At 54.2% G+C, this 16,799-nt stretch overlaps 1 protein-coding gene across 1 annotated transcript in view; it reads left to right on the forward strand.

The window, feature by feature from the left end:
- DYSF (dysferlin) overlaps positions 1–16,799 on the forward strand; it is a 233,162-nt gene that overhangs the window by 199,112 nt on the left and 17,251 nt on the right. The window contains 10 exon segments of the mRNA XM_074285534.1: positions 5,269–5,380; positions 6,124–6,252; positions 6,663–6,818; positions 8,049–8,140; positions 9,649–9,819; positions 9,977–10,119; positions 10,943–11,082; positions 11,828–11,916; positions 12,206–12,301; positions 13,776–13,917. Coding sequence (XP_074141635.1) covers positions 5,269–5,380; positions 6,124–6,252; positions 6,663–6,818; positions 8,049–8,140; positions 9,649–9,819; positions 9,977–10,119; positions 10,943–11,082; positions 11,828–11,916; positions 12,206–12,301; positions 13,776–13,917 — 1,270 coding nt within the window.

Here is a 16,799-nt window from a genome sequence, read left to right on the forward strand (position 1 = left end):
TCTGCAGACCTGCAGGATTTCCTAGAAGTTCTTCAGACTTTTGTCCACAGCCAGCATTTCCCGGCATGACGTCAGCTTGGAGAAACCGTGGCCGGAGGCTTGGAGTGGGGGGGCGGCCTTGGGGCCGGCAAACAGGTGGGGGGCATGCTTTACCTCAAGCAAGCTTGTCTGTCCCCTCCAACCCCTCCCTTCCTTCTCTCCCCAGCCCCCAGCCGTCCCTTCACTCTGCTCCCCACAAAGTGGGCGTGAGGCTGGGACAGCCCCAGAATGTCCAGCTCTGGGGTGGGCACGGGGCATAAGGGGCAAAGGCTTCCCTAGAAGCACAAATGGGAACAGTCTTGCCTCGGGGAGCTTCCGTCCGGTTAAAAGCTGCTTCTGTCTGCTCACTCCTGCAGAAGGCAGGACCCCGGGTGGCTGAGTCTCCGGGCCTCTGGCCCCGTCTGGCCCACGGTCGGGGCCCTTGTTGGACGAGTGGTTGTTGCACTCAGACTCCCTCACGTAGCCTGGAAGAAGCAGATCCCCAAGTTTAGCGAAGAGGACAGGGCCGGTTCTGGGGGGGTCCCCGTGTGGGGGACACACAGATTTCTTTCCAGGAGGGCCCCGGCTCCATACGTACACATGCTCTTTAAGGCTGGATGCAGGGAGCAGTGATAGCAAAGGGCCACCACAGGGAGCGCGACCTGGAAGGGATGGACAGAGGCCCCGGGAAAGCCTCCTGGGAAGGCAGCCACTCCGCCCTCCTGGCTCTATCTGGTCTTCCCTGGAAGGGCTCGGGCTGGCCCAGCTGGGATGGGTCTCAGGGATCACATATTCAGACCTTAAAGGTCACCCGCCCTTTCACAAAGGAGGAGCCCAAAGCTCGCCCGGCGGTCTTGTCCCAGGCTGGAGTCAGGGTCACTTCTTCTCCCTTCCCCCCCATTGGACGTACCACGGGGCCCCTTTTCAGGGGGCAGTGGGTAAAAAACCACTTCCAACAGCAGCCCTTGCCCAGTGCTTTAACCATTCCTGGGCCCGGCATTAACGTGCAGTGGGTGGAAGCCTGGGTTTGGGATCAGGAAGATGAGCTCAAATCCAGCCTCAGACACTGGGTGAGCTTGCCTCAGTTTCCCCCTCTGTAAAATGAGCCAGTGAAGGAAATGACCAATCACCCCAACCCCCCCCCCCGTGTCTATGCGAGGAAACCCCCACAGGGGGTTACGAGGAGGGGGGGGTAACTGAATGGCTCCAAGCTGAATGAGTGACCCGCAGCCTGGGCCCAGCCTGCGGCGTCTGTGGGGGACTGAGGGAAGGGCCTCCGGGCCGTACGGAGACCGAAAGCAGAGCGTCCCGAGACCCCGCCGTGAGGCGCCCAGCGTTGGCGAGAAGCCGGGTTTCCAGCACTTCGGCAGCACCGATGGCACTTTTAGTCTAGACTTGGGATCGCTCGGGGAAGCGAGCCCGCGGGACTCCTTCCAGCGATGCATATCTCGGCTAATTGAGTTTGGGGGCCGCTTAGGGCTCTGAGTCAGCGCCACGCAGTCAGGGGCAGGGCCAGGAGAGGATTCGAATCCAGGCCTTCCAGCCGGCACCAGGGGCCCATGCGGGACCACCGGCTCCTCTCAGGCCCTCAGACCCTCCTTGGCCTCCACCCGAGCCCAGGAGGCGGCCAGAGATCTCCGATCGGGGGCGGCTGGCTCGGTGCGCCCCCTCTGCCTATCGGGCCCTGAAATCTGGCCCGGTCTTCCGTGAGTCATCCGTGGCAAATCCAAATCCTCCATCAGATGACAAGTGGCGGGGAGGGGGGGCGGGGAACCCGAGCCCGAGGCACATACTTCACGGTCTCTCCTGTTTGGGGGAGCTGGAGTCCGCGCCGACATCGGATCCCTGCTGCTGGAGGCCGAGCCGGCTCTGGGCGCCTCCCCCTCCCCCAAACATTCTTGTGGTCTCCTTTGGGGGCCCAGCCCTTCTCCCCAGCACACCCCGCAGGGGGATGGCTCAGGGTGAGACTGTCTCCTGGCAGGAGCCCCAGACCCCGATGGCGAGAAGCCGGCCCGAACTGCTCACCCTGTTCCCCACCCCGGCTCCTCGGGAAGAGAATTCTAGAGCTTTGTTCTGGGAGGGTCCAGAAAGGGTCATCCTGTCCCTCCCCCTGCCTCCATGCTCGGCCCGCTGATCCCATCCCAGAGAAAGAACAAGCCCCAGGAGGTCTGGGGGCTCAAAGGGACCCAGGACCTCACCAAGGCCCCAGGAGACTAATATTCGTCCTGAAGGCAAAAGGCCGGGGGTGGGGGCGGCCCCTGAGATTTTTAGCATCGTCCTTGAGAAAAGGCCACGGAATCAGAGACCGTGGAGCCCAGCATGGAGAGGGGCCGGCAGCCGCTTCTGCTCCAGTCTGTCCCCCAAAGAGGGCTTAGCTTTTGTCTGCTTGGCCCCAGAGGACCAGGGGGGCAAACTGGGGGGGGGGCAGCCAATATGCTTATCGTTGGAGCTAAAAGGCAGCTGGTGGACCCCCTCCCCCCCCCATTCTCACACTCACACATACACACACGTCCGCAGTCCCGGCTGCTGCTGAGGGGTCACCTTCCTGGCTGGGAGTGGACTAGACAGCCAGGCTCGCTGACTCCAAAGGCCTGTGATCCTGCAGACTGAATCTGACCTAGAATCGGGGAGCTGCTGGTACCGTGGGCAGCTGGGCCTGGAACCGGGAGACCCGAATTCGAATCTGGCCCAGGCGCTTCCTAGGGGTGGTCGGAGCCACTCACTCCACCTGTGCCTTGGTTTCCCCACGGGGAAATTCCTCCTCAGGCTGCTGGGAGGATCCAGGGAGACCAGGATCGTGAAGCATTTGGCCCAGCCCGGCGCAGTCACAGTGACCTTTCTGCTGCCCTCCCGGGAGAGAAGGGCCCGGGATTCCCGCGTAAAACACCCCGGGGTCTCGTCCCCTCGTGGTCAGGAAGCTGACCCGGTGTTTAACTTGAGCCAGGTCCAGATGCCCTTCTCTTTGAGCCCGGCCTCAAGGATGGGGGAGCTGGTTGGATTTCAGACCAAGGCAAAGAGGCTCCCGGGAGGGCCCAGGGGTCCGCGCCAACACGGGGGGGAGGCCTGGGAATAGACCTCGAGCAGTCACGCCCGGCATTCTCATGATGGAGGACCCCCAGTGATGGTTCTGGCATCACCATTTGTGGTGTGGTGGAGGGAGCACCAGGCCTGAAGTCTTAGAAAGACCTGGATTCAAATCCTGTTCTCTGGGCGATCTTGGACAAATCATCCCACTTCCTCGGACATTGCATCATCCGTTTGCCAAACCTGGTGGATGGAGAGAAGAGGCAGGCGGGGAGAAAGGGAAAGGGGGAGGGGGAGGGCACCGGGCCTGCCTCGTCCCGACCTGCTTTCCGTTCTGTGAGGCTACAATAGGGCTTTACTGTGGACGAGGCACCGGGGATGCGAGAAATGAGAGAAAAAGCAGGTCCTCGCTCCAAGCCATTTGCACTCTGCGGGGGAGAGGGGGCTTAAACCAGCTGTCTGTATTCCCCAGATATTATATGCCCAGGGCGCGATCATTTACAGGAGTTCTACCAGAAGTCGTTTGGACCGCGTGGTTCAGGGAAATGAGCCCAGTGACTGTTGACCGCAGGGTGGAAATCGCTGATAAGAATTGACTGTTCCCGGGTGTGTAGACAGACTTTTGTGGGATCAAAGGCGTGTCCAGTTATGGGCCCATGTGGTTCTGCTGGTCCCTGTGTGTGTGTGTGTGTGTACACACGTGTTTGTACATGTACACGGGCAGCCGTGGCTCCTTGACCGCTGATCTTTGGGGGTTTGGCAGCTGTTAACAAGACATACATGCACATGCAACGACCTACACCCACACGTGTGTATTTGCAATATATATAGTAAATGCAGGTACATATAAATTCACAATGCATGTGCCTGTATGGGCAGGGAAATATACACATGTATATACATGTGTGCACATAAAGGTGTCTATATGTATATACAAATGTGGTGTATGTATACATAAATTATATATGCATATAAACGATCTTGTTTTTATTTAGAAGTATTTTAAATATATATTTATTATATATAAATATCATAAAATTTATAATTATTTATTTCTAAGCAGTGTTTACCTGTATATTATATAAATTATATAAATTATGTATATGCCTTTATACGCATCCGTGCATGTACAGTCTGTGTGTGAGCCTGAGTCACAGGACCTGAATCTAATTTCCACTTCTACGCGATAATGGTAATTGGGCTTTTTTTTGGGGGGGGGGGGATATGGAGCAGGCAGGGAGCAGGTGAAAAAGGATGGTGGAGGGGAGCTGGGGAGATGGGCCAGCCTGCCACTTCCCACCTCATTAGGGTCCCCCCATTTTAGATCCAGGTCAGAAAACTTCCCAGTTCTCCCTAAAATCTCGGGCTCCCAGAGGGGAATGTGTGCTCTGGATCTCTCCGCGCGTCTGTCTGTCCATACGTGTTTCTGTCTGAGGGCACTGACGCACTTTGGTGCCTGTTTGTAACTGGTGCTTGACCCCAGAGCCGCAGTAACGTGGGGGGGCAGGTCGGACACAGCCCCCAGACCCGATCTAACCACCCCTTGTTTCTTTGGTGCTGCAGAAGATCCTGCTGGTGAGTGGGGCAGACGGGGCTTTTCCAAGTAGCCTTCCCTCCCCGCCAGCCCTCTTTTCCTGGGAGGCCCCCCTGCCTCTTCTATAAGTGGGCTCACTGGCCCACCTGGCGTTCCCACTCCTTGCCTTTGGATGTGATCTTGGGAATTCTTGAAGGAGATCCTGAAATGTCCAGGCACCCATCTAGGATTTATTATCTGCCAGAGTTATATTTATGGCACGCGGGGCCGGCACTGAAAGAACTCCCTTTTATCTGATTCAGTTCCTCACCGGTTGTAAGGGTCGCTCCCCCTTGCCCGGCTTAGCCCGGCGCTGGCCCGAAGGGGCTGCCGCCGAAAGGCCGGCTGCTCTGGCTGCTCTGGGAGCTCCGTCTCAGGCTAAGCCCTTCATGAGGCTCTGAATGATGACCACAGTCAATATGGCGCCGTGAAACATAGGCTGGGATTGCTGGATAGAACGTGGTGGGAAGGGGGTCTGGGGGCTCCAGGAGGGAGCGGTTAGGAGGTCGAGGAGACCCCACTCACTGGGATTCTGAGGCTGACAAAGTCCGTGACGGGTCCTGCAGGGAGGCGAGCAGCCGGGACAGGACCAGAGCCTCAGTTCACCGTGTTCTTTGTCCTGAACCATCTGCTCTCTCCCCACCCCCCAACCCGATCCCTGTTCAGGAGGAGGAGTTCGTGGATTGGTGGAGTAAATTCTACGCCTCGACTGGAGAGAACGAAAAGTGCAGAATCTACCTGGAGAAGGGGTTCGACACCCTGCAGGTGAGCGCTCCCGGCGGCTCCGAGTCACCGAGGGTTCCTCCAGCTCGTCCGGGGGTTCAGCCTACGAGGGGGGATGAGGGAGACACGGCCCCTGCCCTGGGGAATCCCAGAGTCTATTCGGAGGATGGGAAATGTACACACTCACAAGATAATTGGGGTTAGAACAATGGAAAAAGAATAAGAGATTTGGGCCAAGAGTTGTGGATTATCCCGGGATCTCAGAGGTGCCTCCAAATGATCCTAGCACCCCGGGCCGGGCCGTCCCCCAGCCTCTTCCTGGCGGCCCAAAGGGAAGGGAACACTCCATCCGGCTACCCCAGGGGCCAGGAAGCTTTGGGTTACTCGGAGTCCGAACCAGAGTCGCTGTGGGCAGGGCCGAGGACTTCCTGAAGGAGCTGGGGCTTGGCGGGGACTGGGAGGAGTGGGCAGCGTCTGGATGCAGGGAGCGGATGGGTTTCACTCTGGGCTCCAAGGGCCTCCCACTACGTAGTTTTCAAAGATCCTGAAACCCCCTCAAAGTCAGCCCAAGCTTTGTATTCATTTAACGTTGCCGTGTGTTATAAAATTCAAATAGCTCCTTATTCTATATTCTCCTCTATTCCTCATTCACATGGAATTAACACTCTGCCCTGTTTTCTTTACCTCTTTTCTCTCCTTCTCTTCCTGTTCTTTTCTTCCCCTCTCTTTTCCTCTTACTTTCCCCCTCCCCCTTCTCCCCTTGTGCATCCCTCCATATTTGGCAGGTATATGAGACCGAGCTGGAGAATGTGGAAGGCTTTGAAGGTCTGTCCGATTTCTGTAACACCTTCAAGCTATACCGGGGGAAGACCCAGGAAGAGGTAGAGGACCCGTCTGTAATCGGGGAGTTCAAGGTAAGCAGGCCCTCGTGCGCGCCGTGACACCTGGGATTCCGCAGTTTGTGTTGAAGGGGCCAAGGACTGAGTGTTTTATGTTATGGGGATTTCTGGTCTCTTGGGGAAGAATAAACACATAGAAGAGATGTCGGTGACTGATGGTGATGGAGATGAGATCCATGAGGGCAGTAATGAGGAAGAAGGTGATGATGATGATGGACTTGGCAATGATGGAGGGTGGGTGGTGCTGAGAGGGCGGATACAGTGGCCCTGCTGGGGACAGCCATAGTGGTGGAGAGGGGTTGGGGGTGGTCATGGTGACGTCGCTGAGCTCGGTGGCGTGTCTAGTGAGAGGGAGGGGTTGGCAAGCAGGATGATGGGGAAGATGCGGATGGTGCTGATGGGAACTAACTCCAGTCGCTTTGCAGGGACTGTTCAAAATCTATCCCCTTCCGGATGACCCGGCTGTCCCCTTGCCCCCGAGGCAGTTCCACCAGCTGCCCGCCCAGGGACCCCAAGAGTGTCTCGTCCGTGTTTACATCATCCGAGCTTTTGGCCTGCAACCCAAGGACCCCAATGGAAAGGTACCGTCACAACCCCGTGTTCCCCCTCAAGAGCAGGGTCTTGAGCTAAAGGGCAGTGGGATTCGGCCCTTGCTGACCTGGGGGAACCTGGCTGGCGGCCCAAGAGTCACTCCTGAATCCATAAATGTTAGGTGGTCAGAAGGAGGAGACATCCATCGGTGTGAGCTTCCTGGAGGAGGTGGTCTTTCAACCGGGCTGGAAAGCATACATAAGTTGAGGGGTGTAGGGATCATTTTTCTGAGAGTATAAGCAAATAGCACGTGTGGGGGATGGGGATGGGAGAATCCCAACTGGACATGCGGTCAGCCCAGATCTGCTCCCAAGTTCCGTACCGGACATTTCCCAGCAGTGTGACCCCAAATGAGTGAGTTCTCTCATCTTCCTGCTTTGCAAAAGTATTATTAGGTATCAGCCGTTATCAAGAAATGTTGAGCCGAGAAGTTTGACCTTGAAAAGGCGATCAGCCTAGCGGATAAAGCGCTGGACCTGGAATACGGGAGCCCCGAGTTAGAATTCTGCCCCATCGCTTGCTAGCTCCAGTCACTTTGCTTTTCTCAGCCTTAGTTTCCCCATCTGTAAAAAAGAGAATAATAGTAATAATGTTTTCCTCCCAGGGTTGTTCACTTGAGGTAATGTGCATTGCAAACTTTAAGGTGCAACATAAGTGTTAGCCATTGTTATTATCATTAGTTAGAAGGAATGTATCTTACTCTCCATGCAGCTGGCGGAGCCCTTTACAGCCCGGGTGGAGCTGGGGGCCTTGCCAGGGTACCCCGTTCAATCCACAATATTTATTAAGCACGTAGATTTCTGTGTAATACCTGCACGTTGAGTGAAATGGCAGCCTGTCCTTCCCACCTCCCAGATCTCCTCTCCCAGTCTGACCTCAGTTACCCCTTGCAGACGGACTGAGGAAATGGAGGAAAGAGCCTGGAAGGGGTTCTGAGGAGGGAGATGGTGATGATGATGATAGAGAAGGTCAGGAGGCAGTAAGAAGGAGAGGGCTCCTTGGAGGACATCTCGTCCGAATCTCTCGTTTTACAGAGAAGGAAGCGGAGGCCCCGAGAGGTTCCAAGATTATCCAAGGTCACACCGAGGTAGAATTTGAATCCGGAGCCTATGACTTCAGAGATAGTACTTTCCCCTCATACCATGTTACTTAAGAGGAATTTCTAAGGCGTGTTTGTTGGACAGCCCCTCACAATTGCTTTTATCTGTCCTGTCCCCTAGTGTGACCCTTACATCAAGATTTCTGTGGGGAAAAAATCAGTGAATGACCAGGAAAACTACATTCCCAGCACTCTGGAGCCTGTGTTTGGAAAGTAAGTGAAGAGGCTTGGATCTGCCCAGGATGAGGCGGCAGTGTGGAGGGGGGAGGGGGGCCGCTTCAGGTGGGGCCCGAGCTAGAGGCAGGGATGCTGGGGGGCTGATGGGGGCAGAGCCAGGAGACACCACTGAGGCGCTTATGCTTTCATGTCCATTTCCTTACTGCATCCCCTAGGACAACGCTGGGCACATAGTAGGTCTTTAAGCAATGCTTCTTAAGTCCTATTGAATTTCTAAGTCTTTTCATGCCCAGGAGTTGGAAAGAATCAAGGTCGGGGTGGTGGGCTCCCCCAGAGAGGAGACAAAGCACTCACTGCCAGGGAGAAAGAGGGGGCGCTGAGGGCCAGACTCAGAGCTGCTAATTCTGTGTTGGGGAAAGCCATAGAAAATGTGCCTTCTGACTGACTTTTCAGGGCAAATTCAGGCGTGTGCGTGTGCAAGGGTGGGCATGTGTGTATGTATGTATACATATGTGTACATGTCTGTAAAGATCTCAGGTGACAGAGACTGAGGGACACAATGAGGTCGCACTGGTATGGGGACATCACAGATGAAGTGTGATCTCGTAGTTTTAAAAATGATTTTAACCAATTATTATTCTATTTTAACTAATTATTTTCGCTAGTTTGATGCTAGGTGTGGGTGATTCTCTACTGGTGGCCTACACGTGCTATTGGCACGCTCTAAAGTTGGTTATCATTGGATCAAAGCTCTGGTTGCCCTTGCCTTGTGATAGTTGTGCTAAGAGTAAGGTCTTCTCATGCTTTTCCCCCCCCATTTATTAGCAGCCTGTGGCCATGGCTTTTCCCAAAGCAGAACATAAGTTTGTCATTCTTTCACCCATCCAGATGAAGGAGATAGCTTCTGCTGCTATCCATCCATCTGCCCACCCATCCATCCATCCACACATCCATCCATCCATCCATCCATCCATCCATCCATCCATCCACACATCCATCCATCCATCCATCCATCCATCCATCCATCCATCCATCCATCCATCCATCCATTTATCCATCCATCTATCCACCCACTCATCCAATCATTCAACCATCCATCCATCCATCCATCCATTTATCCATTGATTTATCCATCCATCCATCCATCCATCCATCTATCCATCCATCCATTCATTCATCTCACCCATCAATTAATTGATTCATCCATTTCTTCTTGTATTCCTTCATTCATGAATTCACAAATTCATTTGTACATTCATGTTTTCATTTACTCACTCACCAAACCGTAACAAAGTGGCTGTGCTTAGCTAAGGACGAGGCTACGTTGTAGGAGAAACAGGGAGGGAGGCCTTGGTCCTTGAGCTCGTGGAGCTCCATTTGGGCCAATAAGATGTCTCCCCGCGCCTGGAGGAGAGGCTCATTCAGGGCCAGCGTGTGTGGTCCAGCAGTAAGTGCTGAAGGCCTTTGGGGGGTGGAAGTCCCTTTGCTCTGACGATGGAGGCGCCTTCTTGTCCGGCTCTTCTGACGAGCTCCCTTCCCTGCAGGATGTTTGAGTTGACCTGCACGCTGCCCCTGGAGAAGGACCTCAGGATCATGCTGTATGACTATGACCTCCTCTCTAAGGATGAGAAGATCGGGGAGACGGTCATTGACTTGGAGAACCGATTCCTGTCCAAGTTTGGGGCACGATGTGGCCTCCCCCAGACCTACTGCGTGTAAGTGCTGAGGGCTGCCTTGGCCCCAGCTTCTCTGGGGCCTGTCCATCCCAGGCTAGAGGCAGAGTCCCCACCCATGAGGGGCGGAGTGACGCTCATGTCCCGCCTCCGTGGCCCTGTCTCTGAGCTGTCTCCTGTTGCCTCTGCTTGCTCTTAGCTCGGGTCCGAATCAGTGGCGAGACCAGCTGCGTCCCACTCAGCTCCTGCATCTCTTCTGCCAGCAGCACAAGGCCAAGGCCCCCGTGTACCACCAGGACCGGGTGGTGTTCCAGGATACAGAGGTCACCCTTGAGGACATTGGTGAGCCCTGGCTCCGGCCCCGGGCTCCCGGCTTGCTCTGCAGCCTTCCCGCCTGGCCAATGGCTTAACTGACCATCCTGTGGGTGGAGGGCCTGGACTTGACTCTCTCTGATTTTGAGCTAGGGTGGAAAGAGCACCTGCCCAGGAGCGAGAGATCCGAGCCCAGAGCTCGGTTCTGCCCCAAACCCTCTGGGCCCGAGAATGGGTCGGGGGGATCACTTCACTCTGCCTAAGTTTCCCACCCCAGGCTTGGGGTTTTCTTGGCAGGGGCAGGGGCCGGTCTGCCATTTCCTTCTCCAGCTCCTTTGGCAGATGAGGAAACTGAGGCACAGGTTCATTGGCTTTCAGGGTCACAGCCAGTGAGTGTCTGAGGCCGGATTGGAATTCTTAAAGCTGAGCCTTCCTCCCTCCAGGCTCCAGTCCATCCGCTGCAGCACGTAGCGGCCCCATGAGGGAATGAGTGCCTTCCGTTCCCCAAGCATAGTTTGCTCATCTGAGGAAACGAGGGGTTTGGCCTGGCTCCCTGGAGGAAGCGGAGCTTAAATAAGGCCGTGAAGGACGGACCCGGTTGGTGGAAAGGGAGAGTTCTGCCAGGAAGAACAGGGAGGGCTTTGTCCTCAGGAGGCGGAGCCTCGGAAGAGCCCCAGCTCTGATGGGGGAGCTCCAGGCACTGTCTGGTGGGGCGGGAGGCCGGGGGGGGGGTCCTGTGCTTGGGACTTTGCGGCTCCTTTCCACGTAAAGTCCTGGGTGTGAAGGCCGCTCGCCCCGCCCGGGCCCAAGCTGGCCCGGCTCCTTGCTGATCCCGGTTTTCTTTTGGGGTCAGAGAACGGCAAGATGGCCAATCCCCACCTGGGCCCGGCGGAGGAGCGGCTGGCGCTGGCGGTGCTGAGGCAGCAGGGCCTGGTCCCAGAGCACGTGGAGAGCCGGTCCCTCTACAGCCCTCTGCAGCCGGACATCGAGCAGGTAGGGGCAGCCGGTGCCCGCTCAGCTCCTCCCCTCCTCTGGACTGTCCTGCCATTCCTCCCATGGCCTTTTAGCAGAGCATCTCCTGTGGGGGGCGCTGTGCCCCTGTCCCCTTGGAGAGCAGTCTGTGATCAAGGCCTGGTCTCAAGCTGGAATTAGGGACCCCGAGCATGGGACGTCTCAGAATGGGCTTTGAGCCACTTCTTGCCTCAGCCCAAGTGCCCTGTGAGGGGAGCCCCCCTCTCCTGGGACAGGTTTTCTTCCTTTGCTTGAACTACCCCTTGTTACAAAATTTTCTCCATGTTGGAGGGAAGCGGGGTGGGGGGGAAGCTCTGAGGGGAGTTCCGGGGACAGGAGGTTGGGGTACGAGGGCAGTCAGCCCTGGGGCAGCGGGAAGCCAGAGCAGAGCAGGTCTGAAGGGACACGTGGGGAGGGGCCACTGGGGACACATGGGGGGCCGCTGGGGACACGCAGGGAGGGGCCACTGGGGACACGCAGGGAGGGGCCACTGGGGACACGCAGGGAGGGGCCGCTGGGGACACATGGGGGGCTGCTGGGGACACATGGGGGGCTGCTGGGGACACATGGGGGGGCCGCTGGGGACACGTGGGGAGGGGCCGCTGGGGACACATGGGGGGCTGCTGGGGACACATGGGGGGGCCACTGGGGACACATGGGGGGGCCACTGGGGACACATGGGGGGGCGCCGAGGCATTCTGATTTCACAGGCCTACTCTCTCCTCAGGGCAAGCTACAAATGTGGGTTGATCTATTCCCAAAGGCCCTTGGGACGCCCGGACCTCCCTTCAAAATTACTCCTCGCAAAGCCAAGAGGTGACTTTCTGTTGGAGCCTCGCCCCAGGTCTTTGTCTGGGCGGGGGGCTGTCTGTCTGGGGCTTTGTTTCAGTCCAGAAATTCGTGGAGAGCCGGGGTTGGGGTCACCTTGAGGCTGGGTTTAGGGCTTAATTCCGGGAACCCTCTGTGGACAGACGGGGGCTGGTCTTCGGCCGGCATTTTTCTGGGAATGGCAAGAAACCGAGGGCCCTGAGCTCTGCGAGTTTGGGGTCCCCCAAGCCTTCCCCTGCCTTCTGCCATGACAGCTGCGCCTTCCTCTTCTCCCCAGATTTCTCCTGCGATGCATCATTTGGAACACCAAAGATGTCATCTTGGACGACGTCAGCATCACCGGGGAGAAGATGAGTGATATCTATGTCAAAGGGTAGGAACTGCTCTGTGGTCCCATAATTCCCTTCATCGCCATCACAAATGAGCATTTATTAAGTGCTTACTGTATGCAAGTTAGGTAGATATAAAGAGCAACAAAAGCATGGCCTGTGCCATCAAGGAGACACTGAGGAGAGGCTGCTCCAGGCCGGGCCCGGCTTTCTCTGCACCGCTATCTCCTTATTGGAAACATGGCAGGTGAGATCGGACTATTTCTCAAGTCCTGTCCAGTTCTGAGGTTCTGGGGGCCGGGAGCTCGGAAATAAGCTAAGGAGGATTTGGGGCTATTTGGTGTTTGTCGATTGAAAATAATGCATTAAAATCTCAGCTAGAATCAATGAAAGTCCTGACCCCAGTCTGTGAGGGGCAAACATGGCCCCTGACTTTAGGGAACCCTTAATAAGATGAGGGAAGGGGTGGGCTGCACTCCCCTGTCCTCAGGGATTCCCTGGTCGGATAGCGAAGATCCCTAGGCCCCATTCTAAGGGATCCCCTGGTTGGAAAGGGAGCCCCTCATTCTTAGGGATCCCTTGGTCTGGTAGGGAAGACCCCCACTCCCTATCCTCAGGGATCCCCTGTTCTGATGGGGAAAATCCCCATCCCCCATCCTCAGGAAGCCCTTGCTGATGGAGGAGACATAAGCCCTTCTCCTATGGAACTCCCATAATGTCTTTCCCTGCAGGTTTTCCATATCCCCCTCTCTGGGAAGGAGGGGAGCAGTCCAAAAGAGGTAGTTTTATTTTAAAGAGCTCAGGAAATTAAAAGAAATTGAGAATTCCAGCAGCTTGTCCCTTCCCGTTAGTGGCTTTTCTGTTTATGACACGTTCTCTTAGGCCAGCGGCCAGTGGAGAATTCTCTCCCCTGCGGGAGCCCCCTCCCTTGCCAGAGCTTGTCCTCCATGTGTCCCACAGCCTGTGAGTCTGCCCACCGGGGCCCAGTCCGACTTCGCGGACCCTCGTCAAGTCCATCTCCCGTGAGAAACCCAAAATGAACATGAAAGATCCGACAGCTGAGGGAGAGGGAATGAGCTACTCAAAAGGAATCTTTCTTTACACGTGTCCACTAGGTGCTTAGAACTTAGGGGGTTAGAACAAAGATCCTGAGCAGGAGGAGAACCTAGAACCAGAAAAGCAGACAGTGTTCAAATGGAGGACCTAGAATTTTGCCTTCAAGTCCCTTCTGGTCCACCCTCCTCATTTGACAGAAGAGGAAACGGTGCCCAGAGAAGTTAATGGAAAACGGCAGACTTGGAAGTCGAGCCTTGGTTCTCAGTCCGTGTCCATCACTCCTGCCCCTGGATGGAGGGTGCTGAGGGATGGATGATGGGGTTCCTCACTGCCCAGAGCCGATGGCCTCGTGGGCAGCGGGGGCGACGTTTCTCCCCCGTCTCTCCGTCCTTCTCCCCCGGCCCTCCAGATCGGGATGAAGTATTCCTCTTGTAAACACACGGAACCTTTTCTTCTCTCTAGTTGGATGCTTGGCTTTGAGGAGCACAAGCAAAAGACAGATGTTCACTATCGCTCGCTGGGAGGAGAGGGCAACTTTAACTGGCGCTTCGTCTTCCCCTTCGACTACATGCCCGCTGAGCAAGTCTGCACGGTCGCGAAGAAGGTGAGCGCGATCCCGGGTCCTGGGCCATTACTGCCACCCCCTTCTGCCTCTGAGCACCAACAAGGGAGCGAGGGCATCAGGACCAGCTCAGAACCCACGGACAAATGCCCCCGGGAGCCTGAGGGAAGGGTGTGAATGCTTTCCTGAGAGAAGCTCCGAGTTAGGGGGAGCACACAGCGCGCAGCACCGACCTTCTTCATAGGGAATGCGTAAATTCTAGGATGACGTTACCAGGAATAATGTAAAGGCTTAAAAGTCAAAACACAAAAGGGGGGTGACACATCTAATCAGCTAATTTTCTGGAGGTTTTAGTGGCTCACGAGCCCACCATGAGTCAGCAGCTAAGAAAGCTCGTGTGACCTTAGACAGACTTGAGAGCCTTGTGTCCCCATGGGCTGCATGTGCAGAGCATTGGGCCTGGAGTCAGACTTCTGGTCCTGAGTTCAAATCCAGCCTCAAACTCTAACTGTGAGATCCTGGACATAGTTTCCTCATCTGTAGAATGAGCTGGAGAAAGACACGGCAAACCACTCCGATATATTTGCCAAGAAAACCCTAAAATGTGGTCAAACGCAACTGAAAAATGGCAGAACAACAAAAAATATCCTGATGGTCTGTCAGACCACGTCTGTAGGACTTTTTATTTCTTTTTCCTTTTTTTTTTTAGCAATGTTTATAATTTTATATAAAAATAGTCACCATCATTACAGGTGCTACATTTTAGGAAGGGTTGCAAGGATTGAAAAAGATTACAGGGGGCATTAGGTTTAACTTCCTAATTTTACAGATGAGGAAACTGAGCTCCAACAGGCTAAGTGATTTGTGTAGAATCGTGCAGCTTATAAATATCCAAAGTGGAATTTAAACTCACTGTCTTAAATATAGATAATTATTTTTATATAACATCATATTATACATTATATTATTACACATATGTATTATATACATGCATATATATACATATATACAGTATATATAATGTATATATTCATATAATTATATGTAATTATATATATGTGTGTGTATATATCCATATATTTATATCTATATATAATATATCAAATTAGGTTGGGAAAATAAGAGAGAAGGTGGATAGGTTGGGAAGTGTAATAGAGTGTCATAGAGGCAGAGACTGAGTTCGAATGTGGCCCCAGACATTCCCTAGCTGTGTGACCTGGGCAAGTCGCCTAACATCTCAGTTTCAGTTCCCTTATCTGTAATATGGGGATAAAAGCAGCACCTCCTTCCCAGAGTTCTGTGAGGATCAGTCGGAATCCTATTGGTAAAGTGCTTTCCTTGTGGAGGGGGGTCTGCTCCAGATGTGCTGGTGGCCTCCTGGACTTCAGTCAGAAAAGGTAAACCTGGAAACAGGAAAGGAGGGAAGTCACTTCCCCAGGGACGAACCTCGGGTGAGGGGTCTGGGGCCCCTGGAGAAATTTCAGAGGACTCGTGAACTTGGATAAGAAACAGATTTGGAGTTTTCTCTTTCCAATGCGCTTGGTTTCCTTTGCCATCCAATGGGCAGCATGCATTTTAAACCATTAGTCTGGCAAGATTTCCCTGGGCTGCCAGAGTGGTTCAGGACACAAACGTACCCAAAGACCAAGGACACGCTCTGGTTCCTGAGAGGTGATCCTCTGGTCCATGTGTCACTGGGCCTCCAAGGTTGGGAACTGGGACAGAAGCTGGAGAATTTGGCTCAAGGGATGCTTGGCTGAGTTTCCAGTGTGGGGGGCACTCCATTCTTGAGGAGAACCATGACATCGGGGAGGTGCCGCCATGACACGCAAATGAATTGGATTGAAGCGAGGGAGGGCTGGGCAAGGTCACCTGCCTCACCTTCTCCTCCAGGGCCATTTGGGTCCAGTGGCTAGACAAAAACCGAGACGACTGGAGATGGCCTTGGAGACCGTGGGAGACCTTGACCTTCAGTGAGTCTCAGTTGGAGAGCCGTACCCACTCAGCGATTAAGGCTAGGTAGAAATTGAGGCAAAGAATCTCCTCTTTCACCTATTTTTAAAAAAATAAATAAATAAATAAATGGGGGCTATTAAGTCTCCATGACAACTCCCTCCCCCACGCCCTCTCCTCTCCCCAATTAAGTTCATCTTTATTTCTTATACTTACATCCATACATCATCTCCTTCATTAGGATGGAAACCCCCAAAGTCAGGCACTGCTTCATTTCTGATGTCCATGTCTCCTGTGCCTGGCAAAGAGCAGAGGCTTAATCAGTGCTAGTCTATTGACGTGATTATCTCCTTCAGGTGTTTGGAAAGGTGTCATGTGAGAAAGGAATAAACCTTCCTCTATCTGGAAAAAATGTCCCAAGCGTTTTGGAAGAAAGAGGTTCCTCTTTCAAGGGGTATCCAAGTAGAGAGTGGAGGAGCATTTGTCCTGTGTGTGCTAGAGAGGCTTTGTTTCCAAGTATGGTTTGGTCTAGTGGTCAACTAGAGGGGGCCCTGAGGCCCCTCCAAAATCTGAAACGGAGGGATGATCGAAGAGACCTAGAAGGAGGTTCTGTGACAGTCATGACCTCGGCCGTCACTGCTGCGATCACTTTTTCCACCCCTATAGCCATTGCAGCCAGTTTTACCCTCATCCCTACAATCACTTTCATCTTTGTAGCCAGGACCATCATTATTGTTCTCATCCCATGGCCATCATCATCATCATCATCACCATTCCCACCATAACTGTTGATATTATCACTGCCATCATCGCTGTAGCCATCGCTGCCATTGTTGCCTTCATCCCCATGGCCACACTCATCACATCATCACCATTCCCACATTCACTGTTGCCATCATCATTATAATTACTCTGATAGCCATCGCTACCGTTATTTGACATCATCCCCATGCCCATGCTCATCATCATCA

This window comes from Sminthopsis crassicaudata, chromosome 2 (assembly GCF_048593235.1).
Source record: "Sminthopsis crassicaudata isolate SCR6 chromosome 2, ASM4859323v1, whole genome shotgun sequence".
NCBI lineage: Eukaryota > Metazoa > Chordata > Mammalia > Dasyuromorphia > Dasyuridae > Sminthopsis > Sminthopsis crassicaudata.